The sequence below is a fragment of the Plectropomus leopardus genome, chromosome 13 (assembly GCF_008729295.1).
Source record: "Plectropomus leopardus isolate mb chromosome 13, YSFRI_Pleo_2.0, whole genome shotgun sequence".
In the NCBI taxonomy this organism is placed as follows: Eukaryota; Metazoa; Chordata; class Actinopteri; order Perciformes; family Serranidae; genus Plectropomus; species Plectropomus leopardus.
Genome location: NC_056475.1, coordinates 15,121,971 through 15,138,728, shown reverse-complemented (window position 1 = coordinate 15,138,728; position 16,758 = coordinate 15,121,971). Strand labels below are relative to the sequence as shown.

The following is a 16,758-nucleotide window of genomic DNA, read 5'->3' as shown; positions in this document are numbered from 1 at the left end:
ACCATGTTGTAATGTATTGTGGGAGTCTACAATTTTAGACGTGTCTTATCCTTTCCAAATGTAATTTATTGGTTTGATCAAATAGCCACGTATTGTAAGTAGGAACAATTGTTCATTTTCATGACATAAGCAGAGGTTTCAATTTTTTGTTTTAATAATATGGTAGGAGAGGAATTTTTGTTGGGCACTGGTGATTTGTCTTAATGCTCCAGATATCCCCAGGATGATTAGTATACGTTCTGGTTCTAACTATTATTTGTCTAACTCTGCATTAGAATCAGGACTTCTCCATCTGTTATTGGATCAGAGAGAGAGCAATCAGTGGATGAACCAAGCTATGACTCCCCGCAGCCTGATACAAACCATGAAGTGTCTCTGAGCTGCGGCGTCACCACAGATCCATCGCTGTGGATTCTCCCTCCAGAGGAAGAGATCAAAGTGGATGTCCAGCCATCACCGCTGACAGACAGCGTTTTTGATGATGAGTCCACCAGCTCGGCCCCTCCAACTCAAACAAGTGAAGCCTCTGTGTCTCCGTGCACCTCCGTCTCTGACGCAGATATCATTCAGCAGGTGGAGGAGGAGGAAAATCCAGAAACAGAAAAGGAGAAGTCCGGAGAAAAGCAGGAGATGGAGGAGAGAGAGACACCAGAGGGAGAAACAGAGAGCCTGGAGAAGCCTGCTGAGAGACCTCAGTGGAAGGAGCTGGTAGAAGTGGTGGTCAAGGCCGATCAGTCACTGGCCAGAGTGTTCTACCCGCTGGCAAATCGTAAGACAGCGCTGATGCTGATGGAGCAGCTGCTGTCAGAGGACACGCTGCTGATGGAGGAACACTATAAGAAGAAACAGGAGCAGAAAGGAGCTGTGGAGAGGTAAACGTTAATGTCCTGGAACATAATACTTCAAGGTTAAACCAGTTATAGTAGCCATAAATTAACTCCCACCAGTTTACTCTATTAGTAGCATTTAATGCATGAGTTAGAGAAGACAACACACCCCTGAGACTTCTGAAATGATGAAAATGACAGAAAAAAACTGCATTTAGTGAAACCCTAGACTTCTCATCCTCTCAGGTGACTACATAATATTCTTTCTTGTGTATACACAGCTGTGTAGAGTGTAATAATAATCCATCACATATTAAAAGATAGTTTATAGTGCCAAGTTAATTAGGATTCCTGGTTTAATGTTTCTCTACGAAACTTGATACTGGTTTCTAATTGTGAAAGAACTGAGCTCCACCAGTGCTGTATTACCTTTTGTTGCATCACATGCACAGACACACCTGGCTATCTGCTTACTGCTGTACATGAACTCACATTTCTGCTTGTGTAAGCACACTTCAGATACAGAGAGAATGTGCAGTTACATTTCAGAGTTTTGTTGTATGCAAATGAGAGTACTCAATGTGTAGACACTATGTGGCACATAAACAGGGTGCAAGAAAGCTAAACATATGTTTGTATTTCTAGTGCTGAAACAGTTGAAAGGGCTGAGTCATCTCCTTGTCCTGCTCCTGACAGCCTTAAACCTCAGTGTACAGACCTGCAGAGCAAAGCTGACGTCACTGAGAAGAAGGTAATTATTTATTTATGCAAAATCGTTGAGGATTTTTGTCCAAAGTGCCATACAGCATAAGTAATGTGTATATGTGAGTCATTTATGACAATGAATTCTTTTAGTAATTCCTTATGGCAGAGAGGTGGAAGTAATTTTTCACATTCAAAACGAGAATTATTAAAACATTATGAAAATGTCTCCACATAACAAAATGAGACCTGATTGCAGCCAAAAATTAATAACTTTACTTATAAGACAATATGTCATCATAGCTTTGTTGCGTCTACATTAAAATTTATAAGAAACCAGACGGAACATGAACTTCACACTTTGAGCTATGGTCTCCTTCTGTTTTTCTTTCTAAAAATGATTTCATACGGATACCATCTGGTTGCCATTTGGCCTTAAGTGGACTCATTTCAGACTAAGATAGTTGTGCATCTCTTATCACATGATGCACTGTCTGCCTCTTATCAGTGTCTCCCACTTACTTCATGTTTGGCTTAGCAAATACCCCCCTCCCACCTCCTGACTTCCTCCCACATTCATTCTTGATACAATATGGCTTGATCCATGATTCTATGACAGTAGATATGAAATATTAAAGTACATTAAAGTATTTTTTCTCCACACATTTTGGTCTTGTTTTTTCGCGTGTATCTGCTCTGTAGTATCATTGCCTGAAATCTCTTACATACCACCTCCTCTGCTTGAATTAACAGCGCCTGTTAGTGTCCTATATCGAGGAGCGTCTGCATTCGTTGGAAGAGACTCGTGATGCCCTCCAAACAGAGATTCAGGAGAATGTGGCCCACGGAGAGGCCCTGGAGGTGCTGGTCCGTGAACGCTGTCTGCCCGTGGAGCTGGAGAGGTACAACCTGTTCATAGGAGACCTGGAGAGAGTGGTCAACCTGCTGCTGTGCCTCTCTGCTCGGCTGGCCAGGGTGCAGAACGCGCTGAGCACCGTGGACCAACACACAGATGCTGAGGAGAAGGTGAAGAACCAAAACCTTTGTTGTTGTTTTTTAGCACCTTTCTTTTTAGATACCCTAATTTATTTTGGGTTCATAAATTAGGGTTTTGAGGTTCTGCTGAAAGAACATTTTCTTCTCAGTTTCTCAGTCTCCTCTTACCCTAATTTATGTCTTTATTTCTTAAAGTTGCACAATTGTCTGATAGTAATGCTGTTTTGAAAACTCTCCTACTTGGTGGGTTCAATAACCCTCCAAAGTCCAAGATTTCTGCAGCTAAATGGAACCAATTTCACATAAACCTTTTCACAACATTCATTTTTGCAAATCTTCAATTAACCCTTTAAAACCTGAGCAAATTGGCTTGATTTCTTTCAAAAACATGGAGAGAAGGCAACAAGCAGCTTAACACTAAATTGCAAAAGCATCTATTTATCTATCTAAATGTGTGTATAACATAATTTTAAATGTATTCCCCTATTTAAAAAATATTATTATTATTGCAATTATTTTATATCTAATAATCCCCCCAGTTAATTGTCAGGTCTTTTCCCTGTCACCTTTTTCTTTTCTTTCTTTCTTTTTTTGTTGCAATTTATGGGACATATCATGTCATGTTACTAATTAAACTGCTAGTTATGTTTTCAAAAGAAATCTTCTTCTCAAGTTTTAGAGGTTTAAATGCTTATAAAAGGCATCTGAACAGAGCACAGGGAAACTGATTTTGAGCCAGGTCTCAAAGGGTTAAATTGTGATTATTATCTCACATCACACAACTAATTAATAGCAGGGAGCTTAAGCACCAAAATATTAATTGATTCCAAAATAAATTAGAAACCTAATCTAAATCTATCCATGCTGCTTTTTTCTGTGTCTCCCTCACAGTAGAGAGCACTGATATAATGAATCAATCTGAGGCTGGTTTCTAGGGGTTAAAGGTCAACTGAATCATCAAAATAAGATGTGCCAAAAATCTACTGATATGCTGTGATGCACCGTCCTGTGCTCAGTGGACCAGCAGTCCTGTAACCACTGCTCTCTCTCCCCCTGAAGTTGTTTATGCATTCACATTAATACACAAGAGTAAAAGCATACTGTCCACGAGTGCTCCTGGGGGAATGTTATGCTAATGTGGCCTTACGGATGTCATGATTCACTGCAGCTCACGTCGAGCTGCTGGCAAAGAGGATGACCACGTGTGTTAGGAGTGTGTGGCTGCTCCCATGCCCTCAGCTATACTCTCGTTGTGTTGACTTTAGAACAGCAAACATACCACTTGGGAGAATTTTAAGGGCGAGTTTAATGGAGTCAAGGTTTCTCACTGCGTGGAATTTAGAAAATGTCGCTATCTGTGTTTAATTGCCCTATTTTTTAGCTTATCTGTGTCAAGCCACAGATAAGCTAAAAGACGTTTGAAGATTATTTTTGATATACTGCAGTTTGATAGGACTGTGCTTTTTTTAAAGTTTCATTTAATGAGAAAAAAATACTTGATTTTCATCATGCTGCATCTGATGAAGCTATCATTCATTAAAATATGCCTACTCTGACATTTAGGTTTTTCAAATATCATGAGCTGTGTCACAGGATCTGAATTGAGCTGTGTGCCTTTATTTGTTTCCGTCCTGCATATCCTGTTATTCTGCTTCACAGTATTTACAGCATCAATTTGTGCTTGCATGGATGCATTATATTTCTAGATTTATTTCTGAAAGGGCTCAGTTTGTGCATCTGTCAAAGCCAGGCTGAGCGTGCAGCATACTGAGGGCTTGTTACAGGCTCATTTGTTTTCTTGCTGTTATCAGCAACACTGGTATTTACACTGACTCACCGAAACTCCTGCCTGGTTTCGATGACATTTGTATCTACCCTGCCCTCTGTTGACATCAGGAAACACTGCACCTCCTGCCCTGCAGCTGTTTGAAACATAAGCATACAACTTTCGCAGCTCTCACTTACATCAAACAACATATTAGCTATCAATTAAATCAAGAAATATATCTTAAAACATGCTTTTGGACATGATTAATTTCATGTTTTCTCTTAGCAGTCCTCTCAGATTCTGTATTTTTCTGAGTTTGTCACAGCTGGTTATTTGCTTATGTATTTGATATTATGAGCTTGCTCTGCAAGACATGAATTCAACAACAGAATGGTTAAAATTTTAAATAACACACCATACAGATCTCTTTTTCCAAACAATATCATGTAAGATATAATTTAAGCTCTTTATTCTCTGCACTTAGCAATCTCTGGACAGTCGCCACCGTCTGCTGTGCAAACAGAGGGAAGACGCCAAAGATCTGAAGGATAACTTGGACCGGAGAGAGAACCTAGTCTCCACCTTCCTGTCTCGTCAGCTGTCCGCTGAGCAGCTGCAGGACTACCGGCGCTTCGTCCAGACCAAGGCCTCGCTGCTGATCCGACAGAAGGACCTGGAGGAGAAGCAGAGGCTGGGAGAGGAGCAGCTGGAGGTTCTTTCCAACAGCTTGAATCTGTGAAGGGAGGAGCAACAAAAGCACAGATTCTTCTTTTCTTTCTTCACTTGCATAGAAGGAGGGTGGCTTCTTCCATAAAAAAAAAAAAAAAACATTTTGTCTGTAGTGTGGGCACAGATATCTCCAACATTTTGCACCCTGTTCTGACTTTCTTTTGTCCTTCAAAGAGTTCGACGGGGCTCTTCTCACATGAGATGAGCAACAAAGATTGCTAAGACTGAAGCTCCTTGCCTTTCTGTCATCCAACCAAGGGTGCCCAGAACGCTCGCCTCCAATCTCCGCCCATTGTCAATCTGCACAGTGTGCACCTGAAGACTTTCCCCCAAAGTGTCGCACATGTTTCAGTTGACTTTGAACAGAGGACTGAGCGGTTTGTCCGTGTGCCTTGATGTCTTGATGGTGTTGCTTTGGAACGTTAACCGTTAGCGCTGCTGCATGGAAACTTTGCGTCCTCTATTAGCAACTGAGCAACTGTCTTTCACTTTTTCAAGACGACGGTAGTGCTACAGCCCTGTATCTGCACCTGTGGAAACCTATTATAAGCTTTAAGATTGTATTTTGACCTGTGAGAGCGCTTCGGAGAAAGAGTAGCTGTACTGTATCTTGTCAGTAAAATATACAGTAGATTACACAGATTAAATCTTTTTTTTGTGTAAATATTCTTATTTTTAAACATGTTTCAAATTAAGGCACTAAAAACCAAAAAGGGTGAATGAAAAAAAGCACTTTGTAATGATACATGAATGCACATTTCTTCAAATCAGATTCAAGTAATTTCAAGTGAAAGCCTTACTCCATCCATTCAAATTATATTTCTGTTCTTTGTTTCTTTTTAATTATGAATAGGAATGGTGAAATAATCTTTTCAAAAGGTACATGAGCACACCCAGCAACATTAAGGATTGTGTACAAATACTTTTCCAGCTAATTTCATGCTTAATGTCATTAAGTCTCGATGATTTCATGCTGGAACGGTTCCTCATAAGGAGGTGCTAAACCTTAAAGCAGATTATAAGTAACCAACAATTATATCACTGAGTATTTTCTCCCATTGTCCCTTTGTTGCAGAAGTGACACGTGATACTTGAAATATTTTTTTAAAGAGCAAAGTCCACAATCTTCACTTCAGGTGTCTTAAACTAATTTTCTATTCTCTACCTCCACAGCGTAGCCCCTTTTAGACATATGTAACCTTTAAGTTTATTTAAATGTACACAGTAGTCTTAAGTTAAAATGCTGTTCTTGTTTTGCCCTGAATGAAAATACACCTTTGAATCAAATGTCCTGCTAATTTTAAACTGCAGCTGTGTTTCTACATTAATGTGTGTCCTTAGTTTTTATAGTTATATTAATTTCTTTTTACTGAATTTTCAACCAGACATGTCGGAGAGTTTAAGAGTGGCGTTGCTTTACGTCAGAATATGTGTGTGTGTGCTTGAAATCATGAATTTCTTGATTTCATGTGTGTAGAGTTTAGTTGCTGAACAGAGAGACAGAACTCCTCTCAGTGTTTGCCGTTTTCAACAGAACTCATATAAAGTCATAAAGTGATGAAATGTTGTCGTCCCTCAGGAAATTATACCCGTTGGCTGTACTGAAAAAAAAAATTGATCCAGTTTTTTGGGTTAACTGTTGTGTGTATAATATTTGACTAATAATGACCACAAAGGGGATCATTATCAGCCTCTACTCATTAAATTGTTAGCTCAAAATGTTAAAAAAAACAAATCAACTGGAAACTCTTTTACGTTAAAAGATATTTTCTTTCTTTTCTTTTTTTTTTTTGCTAAATAGTTTTTCCACCCCTTCCACTACCCCTAAAACATTTCTCTGGAGATTTACAACCCCGTCCGTTTCAGTTTGCCAAACAAACGTGTGTTTGTTTTGGCCTTTGTGCTGACGCAGGGCTGAAGGGTTAGAAAGACTCTCATGTTGTTCCCCACAGCCTGCTGGAATTCCTGAAGTATGCAACATTTTGGAGAAAGAAAAGACTGTGGGGGAGAAAGTGAGGAAAAACGCTCCAGCAGAGGAGGAACAGCAGCACATGGATAAATACTCATTTTTAGTTCTTGCTACGTGTGCGTACTAACAAACATTTGACAACTTCCTGAGTCATTTCTTGTTTCTGTCAAAGCAGTGTTTTGTTGGGGTCGCAGGAAAACAGGCCTGTTTTTGAAGTAGATTTATATTTGTTTAGTTTGTTTCAAATCTGTGTGACATTGATATGAACAGAATCTGTTTTTAACACCAAGAAGGAAAGACACATTTCAGTGAGTCCCAGCTGGTGGGATGACAGCAGAGACATTTCTGAATACACATTTTCTGCTCTTTTTCACACCTGTTTTCTGTCGAGTTTGAGGTTTTTTTTGTGCCTGTTTGGAGTTGTAAATTCCACTGTGTTCGTAATATTGTGAATAAATTAAGCTCTCCCTCTCCTCCCAGTGTGCCACATTTCTCCTTTTTTTTATCAAATCTTAAGCAGTTTTGCTAAAAATGAGAGATTGCACACACATATATTCAACCTGAAGGGAAAAAAAGTGGTACAGGAGGATCGCATCATGTGCAAGACAGCTGACCATACGTACAAATATAGACTACATTAAAGATTTACGCAAAGATTGGTGCTTGTTTTGCAAAATTCAAGCTATGAGAAGTATCATTTTGCCACATTATTTCTCATAAGCATGTTGAATACTATTATTTACTCTGATATTGTGTCTCTCCTACACTTAAAGGCTGAAGTTAGCTCATTAGTTGGAGCTTTCCTGGATCGGTGTTTCCTCTCAGAGCTCGTCTCTGCCCTCTGCAGCCGCATCAACACACTGCTGCTGAGAGTTCAATAATTTACTCTCACTGAACTGGGAGCAGGAGCACTGGTGCAAATCAGCTTCCTCATTCTATGTTTTGATTTACATTGTCTGTTTAAACACTATGTGCAAGCTTTATCCTCTGTAGAAGGAAAAAAAGTGGCAAATTTTGCCATATAATTAAATCCAGTCTCATATCTATGATTTGAACAATGTATTCATATATAGCACGTAAATAAGTGAGCTGTAGAGGTGCTGGTAGGCAGACTGAAGCAGGGTAGCTATTTCCCCCTTCTTCCAGTCTTTTTACATAGCTAACAGACTGCTGTCTGTAGCTTTGTATTAACCACAGACTTCAGATATGAGAATGGTATCTATCTTCTGGTGTGGGAAAGCAAATAAGTGTACTTCCAAAAATGTCTAACTGTTCATATAAGAAAAACATCACATTTAAAGGACTAAACAAAGTGTTGAGGGGGATATAGTATAGTAGTATCCTAAGCAGCGTCTGTCTTCCTTCTCTCTTGTCTCTTTCACTCCTCTCTGCCCTCATTTGTTCACAGTGGAATGCCGTCCAGTTTGTTTGTCAGCGATAACAAATGCTTATTAAAAGAGTGAACTGAGAAAAACGGATTTCAAGTTGGCAAGTGGCCGATGAAACCCCAGGAGGACAGTGAGAGACACCAGACAGCACTTAGTGTACTTTGCGAAGTGAAAAACACTTTTAATCACATTCCCACTGAAGGCATCAGGGACATGAAACACAACTCAGGAAATCTTCAACAAGTAAGATCTTTGTCTGACACTAATTGCATGGTAATTAGGTTCAGTGTCATTACAAATGCAGTGCAAGTGATGGAGCGTTTGGTGGTGTATGCTGCCGACAAGCAGGAGGGAACAGGGTGGTGTGAGCGCTGCAGCAGTAGTTTTGTCACACTGCAGCTGGGTAATGAGGAGCTCTGCTGCTGATAATCACTGACTGTGTCTCTCTCAACAGTGACTCAGGGAAACACACAACCGTATATGGAACCGTCTAAATGATAAGAAGAAAACAGGTTGACAAGAAAGGTTATTATATGGAACAAACAAATGACTGGGCCTTGGTCGAGACGTGTATACTCATTGTTTAGAAAGTTTGATGAGGGATTTATTAATAATGGAAAATAAAAACAATTCTATGTTCAGAAATTCTGTGCTTACTCAGTATAAAGAGCATTGGGGTGGTGATATATGGACTAAACCAAAACTGAACAACAACAAATATGGTACTGAGAATATAATAATTATAGTACAATTTAACTAAAAAGCAAAGATCCCTATGTGCTCAGCTAAGATCTGTTTTAGAGTTTAGAAGAAGAAAATGCAGATTTGTCATATGTGTTGTTTGACTGATAGAGAAAACAAGTTTTCATTTTGTTTTCTGCTGCCCTTTTTATGTGAAACTGCACAGTTTTGTTTAGTTAAAAACAAATATTGATTGAGTTATATGAATGATGCTCAAAGAATAAGGCGGTTGTTTACACATGAAACATTTTATGAGGAGATGAGAAAACAAGCTCTTTATCAAGATAAACTGTACATTTGTAAAATTTGTAAAATTTATTTTTCACTGCACAATTCATTTTTTGCAAGAATATTGGTCATATATTATATTGTAAATTAATTTATGTTGTGTACCCTCTTTAACTTTTTGCTGCTATCTGTAAAACCAGAAGATGCTTTGTATTGGTGTCTTGTAATCTCATGTGGGATGGACCAGAAATTGCGTGACACAGAAAAAACCCTAAAAACAAACTAACTGTATGAAACATAAAGCTCCAATCGGCAACATCTTCACCATGGAGGGGCAAAAAGTTTTTTTTTGCCTCATGCTGCCAAATAACAATAAAATTGACCATGACTTCCAAGAAGGTTTGTAGATCATGTCGATGACTCAGTGATTACTCTGCCACATGCTCAGATAAGTGGCTGCAACGCTCACTATCCAACCTGAACTCTGAACCCCTCGCCCCGCAGGAATGTCAGCACACCTTCCTCCTCTCACCTCTGGCAGTCATTACACAACTCAGTTATGAAGACTGACAGAGCCAAAACACTGTGCACTACGATTTATTGCATCTTTATGACAGTCAATGTTTCTGTTGGAGCACTGCTCTAATTATACAAGGCCTGTTCATATCCACCTAACACACACACATAATAGTTTACATTGAAAATGTATTCCAGACACTCCTCATTATATTTCTCTACAACCTCAAATGTCATGACAAGTAGTAATTAAAACACGAATTTGTGCGGGGTCATGTGGAGCTTTCTTACCAAGAATATGGCTGGCAGGCCTAATTTATGTTGTGTCGTTAATTTTACTTCACAAATACTGAGATGACTTTCTGGATTTTCTCTAATACTTGAGTAAAAGGACAAGACCGTTGTGGTTTTAGGTTTTTTGTTAAAGTGTGGACTTTGTTTTGAGGGTTTTTCTGGTTGTGTTTTCCTTGTTTCTCGTATCTCTTGTTCTGTTTCCTGTTTTATTTTCTTTTTTTCACCCTCTTGCATCATGTCTGGTTTTAGCTCCTGTCTTTAGCTCACTATTGTAGTGTAAGCAAACACGATTTTGGACACTATGCTGGAATTTTCTTCCTCTAAAAATACACAAACGCATTGCATTGTGGTATACAGAAGTAAAATGTAGGGTACATTGTACATACGCTCAAATTTGCTGTGCATTATGGGTATTTATAGTGCACTATATAGTAGATAAAATTAAGTGCTGAGAATTCGAACACTACTACAAAATGGCAAACACACTATATAGTGCACTATTTCTTTGACAGGGAATTGTTTCGAACGCAGCTTTTGTGTGTTTCCCTGATTAATTTCACCTGTCCTGCATCAGTCTCGCCTGTCCTCTCGTTAGTTTTCCCTGCACATTTGTTCTGTTCTAGTCTTGTTTGCTCCACCCTTGTTTTCTCTCCCTCACCTGCATTTACAGGCCAATCCCTGTTTCCCTCCTGTTTCTGTGTCCACCTTTCCCAGCTGTGTGGTTGTCTTTATTAGTGCCCTCTGTGTACGTACACCTGTGTGTTCCTCTTTCTTGTTTGTCAGTTCGTCTGTTACCCTCGCTGAGCTCCTTCCCTTTTTCCCTGCTGTGATCCTCTGTCGTTGCTCCTGTCTTCACCCGAGTTCTTCGGTGTTTAAAGAGAATGTTTGATTTTTTGCAAAATACACTTATTTGCTGTCTTGCTGAGAGTTCGATAAGATTAATACCATTCTCATGTCAGAGGGTGGTATCAGTGGTGTCATCTAACTCTTGGCAAGAAAGTGAATTTCCAAAAATGTCAAAACTTTCCCATCCCTTTAAACCCCCTTTTACCTGATACGACACAATGTGGTCCTGAAAAATGTTACACACAATAACAAACAAACCAATCAAGTAAAAGGTAAAGAAAAATGTTTCATTTCTCCTTAGGAATCCTTTCCATAATGTTTTCAGACACTTATCACAACAATCGGAGCCTGTCAGCGGCAAAAAAAAGTACTTTTAGTGAATGTAAATGAAGAAGAAGACGATGTGCAAATGCCCCGTGTGGTTGCACGTGATTGCGGCTGCAGCTCTCTTTTTCAATGCTAGACCAATTTCTTTTTAAAAATGTATCCCCATCATTCACATAGACACAAAAACATGGGTAAATAGGGTCTCAGTTGAAAACTATGTGGGTTTACCTTTAGATTTAGCATTTACACTTTCATATTCTCATTTTTCCACTTTTTGCTGCAGTTAACTTTAATGTCATTTAACATTATATCATTTCTACTTCCTCCATCTAAAGGATTTGACTTTCTCCACCACTCCAGGTCTTGTTCTGACCCTCCGATGGCCTTTTTCCTCCCAGCAGCAGCAGCAGCAGAAAAGAACATTTGCTTAAGAAAACCCAGAGGCTCGGAGATGAAACATCGTCTTGACGTGAAGACAATGTAAGCTTCTGGGAAAGTGACATCATGAGACGCGAAAAAAAAACAGAGGGAGACGACTCGAGGCAGGGACAAGACGGACAGTCTGAGAGTGAGGCTGACCACAGGACGCGTACCATTTCGTCACACTGTTTCCCCCATGATTCAAACAAGTTGCAACTACATGTCATTTTGACACATTCAAAACATTTCTTTAATTCTTCTCCAGTCAACCAGGAACCATGATAGACAGGAAACGTGGCAGCATGAACACACATGTTCAGCCACACACACACACACACACACACACACACATTCCCAGTCAGCTGCTCATGAGGCTGATTCACAGCTGTCTCAGCAAGTCAAGAGATGGCTCCAAGCCACATTTCAGAAACATTTTGGCACATGCATAGACTGTAATGATTTATGGAACACCTGTATGCCTTTTATCAATGACACACCCCTCGTCTAATCTAATGAAATATAATCCGGTCAAATCCAGTGTTTGTTTTCTTCCAGGGATTTTGCAGTAGGATATTTGCTCCTAAATCCACAGTGTTTAATAATTAATTTGTGATAAAGTGAAGCGATGAAGAAGCAAGTCCCCTAAATCCTCCTCAGAGGCAAAAACATTTCTCAGATTTTTATTTATTAATTTATTGTGTTGCTTCTAGAGGCTTGATTCACCCATAAATCAGCACATCCTCACTTTTTAGTCTGGGCACGTTTGCCTGTGGAAATCAGGAGTATGACCATTTCATTACTCAAGTTCATCTCCGTTACTCAGCACACAAGTCCAGTCTTGATTTCCCCCGGTTCTTCACAAGCAGAATTTCATCGTCATTGGTTGAGTTCATGTTAGTTGATTCATTCTTCACAAAAGTAGATAAAGAAAGACATTTTTGAAGAGAAGAGACAATGAAAATAGTTGTGATTGTATGCTTCTGTATTAAGGGAAACAGATACTCGTTCTTAAACATAAAATAAATATTATTACTGTTAAGCTCAGTTTTCAGTTTTGAGTGTAAGCGTCCCCTGAAGGTGAAGATGATCCTTCAAGAAACAGCATAACATGTTATATGCACACCTGTAAACTCTACCTTCACACACAACTCATACAAGTATCACCTCAAACCAAAACTCTGTTGCTAACCAGAGATGAGCAGACTGACATCAGTTTTCCTGTGCTGTATTCAAATGTCTTACAAAAGCATTAAAACCGTTGAAACCTGAGAAAATGTGTTTGGTTTCTTTTAAAACTTGAGGGAGAAGGCAATGAGCAAGAGATGCCTCACAAGAAAGTAAGGTTTGTTTCTTAATTATGCAAGAAAATAGAAAACAGTGACAAGAAAATTGCCTGAAAACTAGGAGAGACATAAAATTATTAGATTTTTTAAAGAGGAGAAAGTCCCAAAATGTTACATAAATAATGTATATGTGTGAGTATATTAAGACTTTTTCAGTTGTTTTTTTTTTTTTTTTTTAACCTTTTTTGGCTAATTTTCAGGTCATTTTCTTGTAACTTTCGTTTTTTTTTTAATTTCTTGCAAGTTTTGAGTTGTTTTGTGTTAAGCTGGAAGAAATCAAGCCAATTTGCTCAGGTTTCAAAGGTTAAACTGTAGGACAAAAGTACAATAATTAGCCTGAGCAAGTATTTGTAATTTATAACAAGATGCTTTTTAACGTACTTGTGCCCATCTGTCTCTATCAACCAACAGTGTTGATAAAATATCCTTTTTTAATATCATCTGATCAATGCCAAAATATATATATATAAATAAAACAAAACATGACAGGCTTGTTTTAGTCATTATTGAAGAGGGCCTGGAATCAGAGGTATGTCAGTCACAATCCTGGATGGTTTTCCTCATTAAAATAAGACGAAAAGGCTGGAGAGGAGTTCTGAGTTCACATAAAAACATCTGACACAACTCCGTGTCTGAAGCTGCTGTCTTCTCGTTCTTCGCTGGGCTCATCGCTCAGAGAGAAAAACGTCGGCCTCTTCTGCTTCTTCTTGTGGCTCATCACGTGAGGCTGGAAGAGACGGCTAAAAGAAGACAGGCCCCTGGAGAGATCTGGGAGCAGGTCCGACTCTTCTTTCTCGTGCACGGCCCTGTCCGGAGCCTCCCGGGCTTTGGGTTCCCCCAGCATCTCTCTCACCGTCATTGAAATGCCTTTGTGCAGATAGTGGTAGGCCCTCTTCCCGCAGTTGTCTCTGATGCTCGGATCGGCCCCGTGCTCCCCCACCAGCATGGCCATGATGTACTCCTGGTCATGCAGGGCGGCGATGTGCAAAGGAGTGTATCCGCCGTGTGTTTTTGCATTAATGTCAATGTCCACCCCTCCCTGCCTGGACAGGTCGATGATCTTCACAAGCATGTCACTGTTCCCACATTTGGCTGCCCAGTGCAGAGCGGTGAACCCTGACATGAAGTCCCGCTTCTCGGCCAGCTGGTTGTCTCTTAGCAGCAGACCGTAAACTTGGCTCCAGTGACCCGCCGCACACTTCACCAGCCACTCATGCTCCGACTGCTCCAGGGGAACCAAGGACGGGACCCTTGTCTCTTTGGGCTCCTCTGACGCCTTGGTGCTCTTCACTGACCTTCTCAGCTGAGGCGGGCTGACGCTGCCGCTCGTCTCCACTGATGGAGGCCTTCTCTTGTTCCTGAACGGGCTTTCAGGAGGGTCATCTGGGTCCATCTTCAGTTTGTGGATCTCCACCTTGGTGGCGCTGGGCGGCATCCTCAGAGGTAAGGCGTAGGGTTTGTTTTTCACGCTATCGGGCTCATCTACTGCTGCCGTTCTTGAGCAAGTACCTCTATTTGTGTCCTGACTTTGGATCCCAAAAGTCAGCGTTCTTTTCACTCTAACATCTGTCAATTTGCTCCTTTGCAATGCCAGCTGTATGGGAGAAAGTATTTCTGTGGGGTTTTCACCACTTTTGCTTTCCTGTTCCTGATCAGGTTCAGCTGATCTCTCCCCGCCTGCAGTGGTAGAAGAAATACTCAGATACTTCACTGAAGTAAAAGTACTACTACTAAACCTAACACCCAAAAAATCTTAAAGATATAAAGTAAAAGAGAAATGACCTAAAATGAAGGGAAAAGAACATAAAAACCCCTCAAATTTATATTTAAAAAAGGAAAAACGCCCCAAACTTCAAAATTATAAGAAAGAAAAAAAAATCAAAATTATTTAGAAAAAAAAAAAAATAGAAAAGACACCCAAAAAATACACATAAAAAGAATGACATTTAAAAAAAAAAAACAAAAAAAAAAAACCAAAACTAACACCTCCCAAAACTCAAACCTACTTAAAAAACCCCACCCACAAAAAATGGGAAAAGACAATTTATCAGAATAGTTAGCCCATAATTTTCTGTGAATTAATTCATTGAATAATAAATAAATTAATGCAACTGTACATGCATAACTACTTAACTGTTTGGTAATTAAGTTTATAACAAACACACACATTTTAAAAACACTTCTTATGTTTTTATGCAAAAAAAAATAAAATCTTAATCTGTAAAGTTACAAAAGCTCTCGTATTAATGTAATAAAGTAAAAAGTGCAATATTTCCCTCTGAAATATTGTGACGTTAAAGAATAAAGTAGCATGAAAATAAAATACTCAAGTAAAGTACTTTGAATTCATACTTAAGTGCAGTATTTGAGTAAATGTACTTAGTTACATTCCCCCACTGACCTCGTGCATCACCAGAGCTCCCAGTCTCCTGTCTTGCAGGTGGGCGCTGCAGCTCACCTGTCGGCTCTTCAGTCTTTCCCTCTGGGCTCTGCGCTGCCTGCGCACCGTCCAGCAAATGCTGATACACTTTCCTGACGACAACATACCGGACACCGTCGATTTCTTTAACGACGGCGACATTGTTGACAAAAAGTCTTGAAAAGCTCCCTGTTCCGCTCCTTCTGTGCTGTATCCTCGCAGTCTAGAAAAGCTTTAAACTTACACACCAAGTCGGGTTTCTTCACTTTGCCCCCCTCCGATATCAGCAGAAACAGGACGGATTCTTGCGTCAGAGACATATTTTCTTTTATAAAACTGCACTTTTATCAGATTAAAGTTATAACTTCTAACTCAAAGTTCAGCGCTGTAGGTTTTATCTGCTCCACCTTTGTTCTGCTGACAGTAAACCCTCACCTGGCCGCTCTCTCCACCTGGAGGAGTCTTTTTCCGGTGAAAGGCGCAGACGTGGACTCAATTTGAATAATGTATGCATCCCTCCAGGCTAAGTAAAGTGGCTGCACTGCCAGTATGAAAAACACTTTTAACTGAAGACTAATATTGCATCAAGTTTATTTTGTCTGTCACTATAAAAGCAAAGAACTTGGTATCTTGTATTTGTTATTGTATCTGTTTTTTTTCTGTCTCTCTTTAGCATAAATAAAATAAATAAATAAATAAATAAATAAATAATACAGTTCTAACATCCTCAGTATTCAAAAAGACCACCAAAAATCTTATTCTCATTCCCATTTAGAGATTACTAACAAGCATATGTGAATGAGCCAATATTTAAAATCATCCTAAATAGAAAATGTATAGTCCTACATTTCATTTACATGTAGGATATTCATATTTTTCAGGTTATTTTGGCTCACATACAGAGTTGTGACCATATCCTCTGACTGAATATAGCCTAATCAATTTTGTTTATCATTTTTCAATTGATTTTTTTAATGTGTTTATTTGATTTTTTCATTTACACTCAATCATAATTATAATTACAATATCATTAAACTGATATTTTGTAGGTCTATGCGTTCAAATTTTTTTTTGACTATATAGATTGATTGTTTATTAAGATGTGTGTAAGTCCAATTATATAATGGTTGCAATCTATATAGCCTAAGCAGGACATAAAAAAATAAAAATAGGCTAACCAAATTCAAGTAATATCAAAAACATTTGTCAAAGGTCCATTATGTTGGATTTCGTGGTGAGTTTGCA

The 16,758-nt window shown here is 39.2% G+C and overlaps 2 protein-coding genes across 6 annotated transcripts in view; one reads left to right on the top strand and one right to left on the bottom strand.

Moving 5' to 3' along the window:
• Positions 1-7,464, top strand: part of shroom1 (shroom family member 1) — a 35,708-nt gene extending 28,244 nt beyond the window's left edge. For all 5 annotated transcript variants that reach the window (XM_042499067.1, XM_042499069.1, XM_042499066.1 and 2 more), the window contains 4 exons: positions 276-872; positions 1,473-1,578; positions 2,283-2,555; positions 4,778-7,464. In XM_042499067.1, coding sequence (XP_042355001.1) covers positions 276-872; positions 1,473-1,578; positions 2,283-2,555; positions 4,778-5,032 — 1,231 coding nt within the window. In that variant the 3' untranslated portion in view covers positions 5,033-7,464. The remainder of the gene's footprint in view (positions 1-275; positions 873-1,472; positions 1,579-2,282; positions 2,556-4,777) is intronic.
• A 5,902-nt stretch (positions 7,465-13,366) lies between these two features.
• Positions 13,367-15,947, bottom strand: LOC121953015 (ankyrin repeat domain-containing protein SOWAHA-like). Its single transcript, XM_042499922.1, is given in 3 exon segments — positions 13,367-14,771; positions 15,496-15,685; positions 15,687-15,947. Coding segments are annotated over 3 exon segments (1,413 nt in total). The 5' UTR covers positions 15,834-15,947; the 3' UTR covers positions 13,367-13,695.
• Positions 15,948-16,758: the final 811 nt, after the last annotated feature.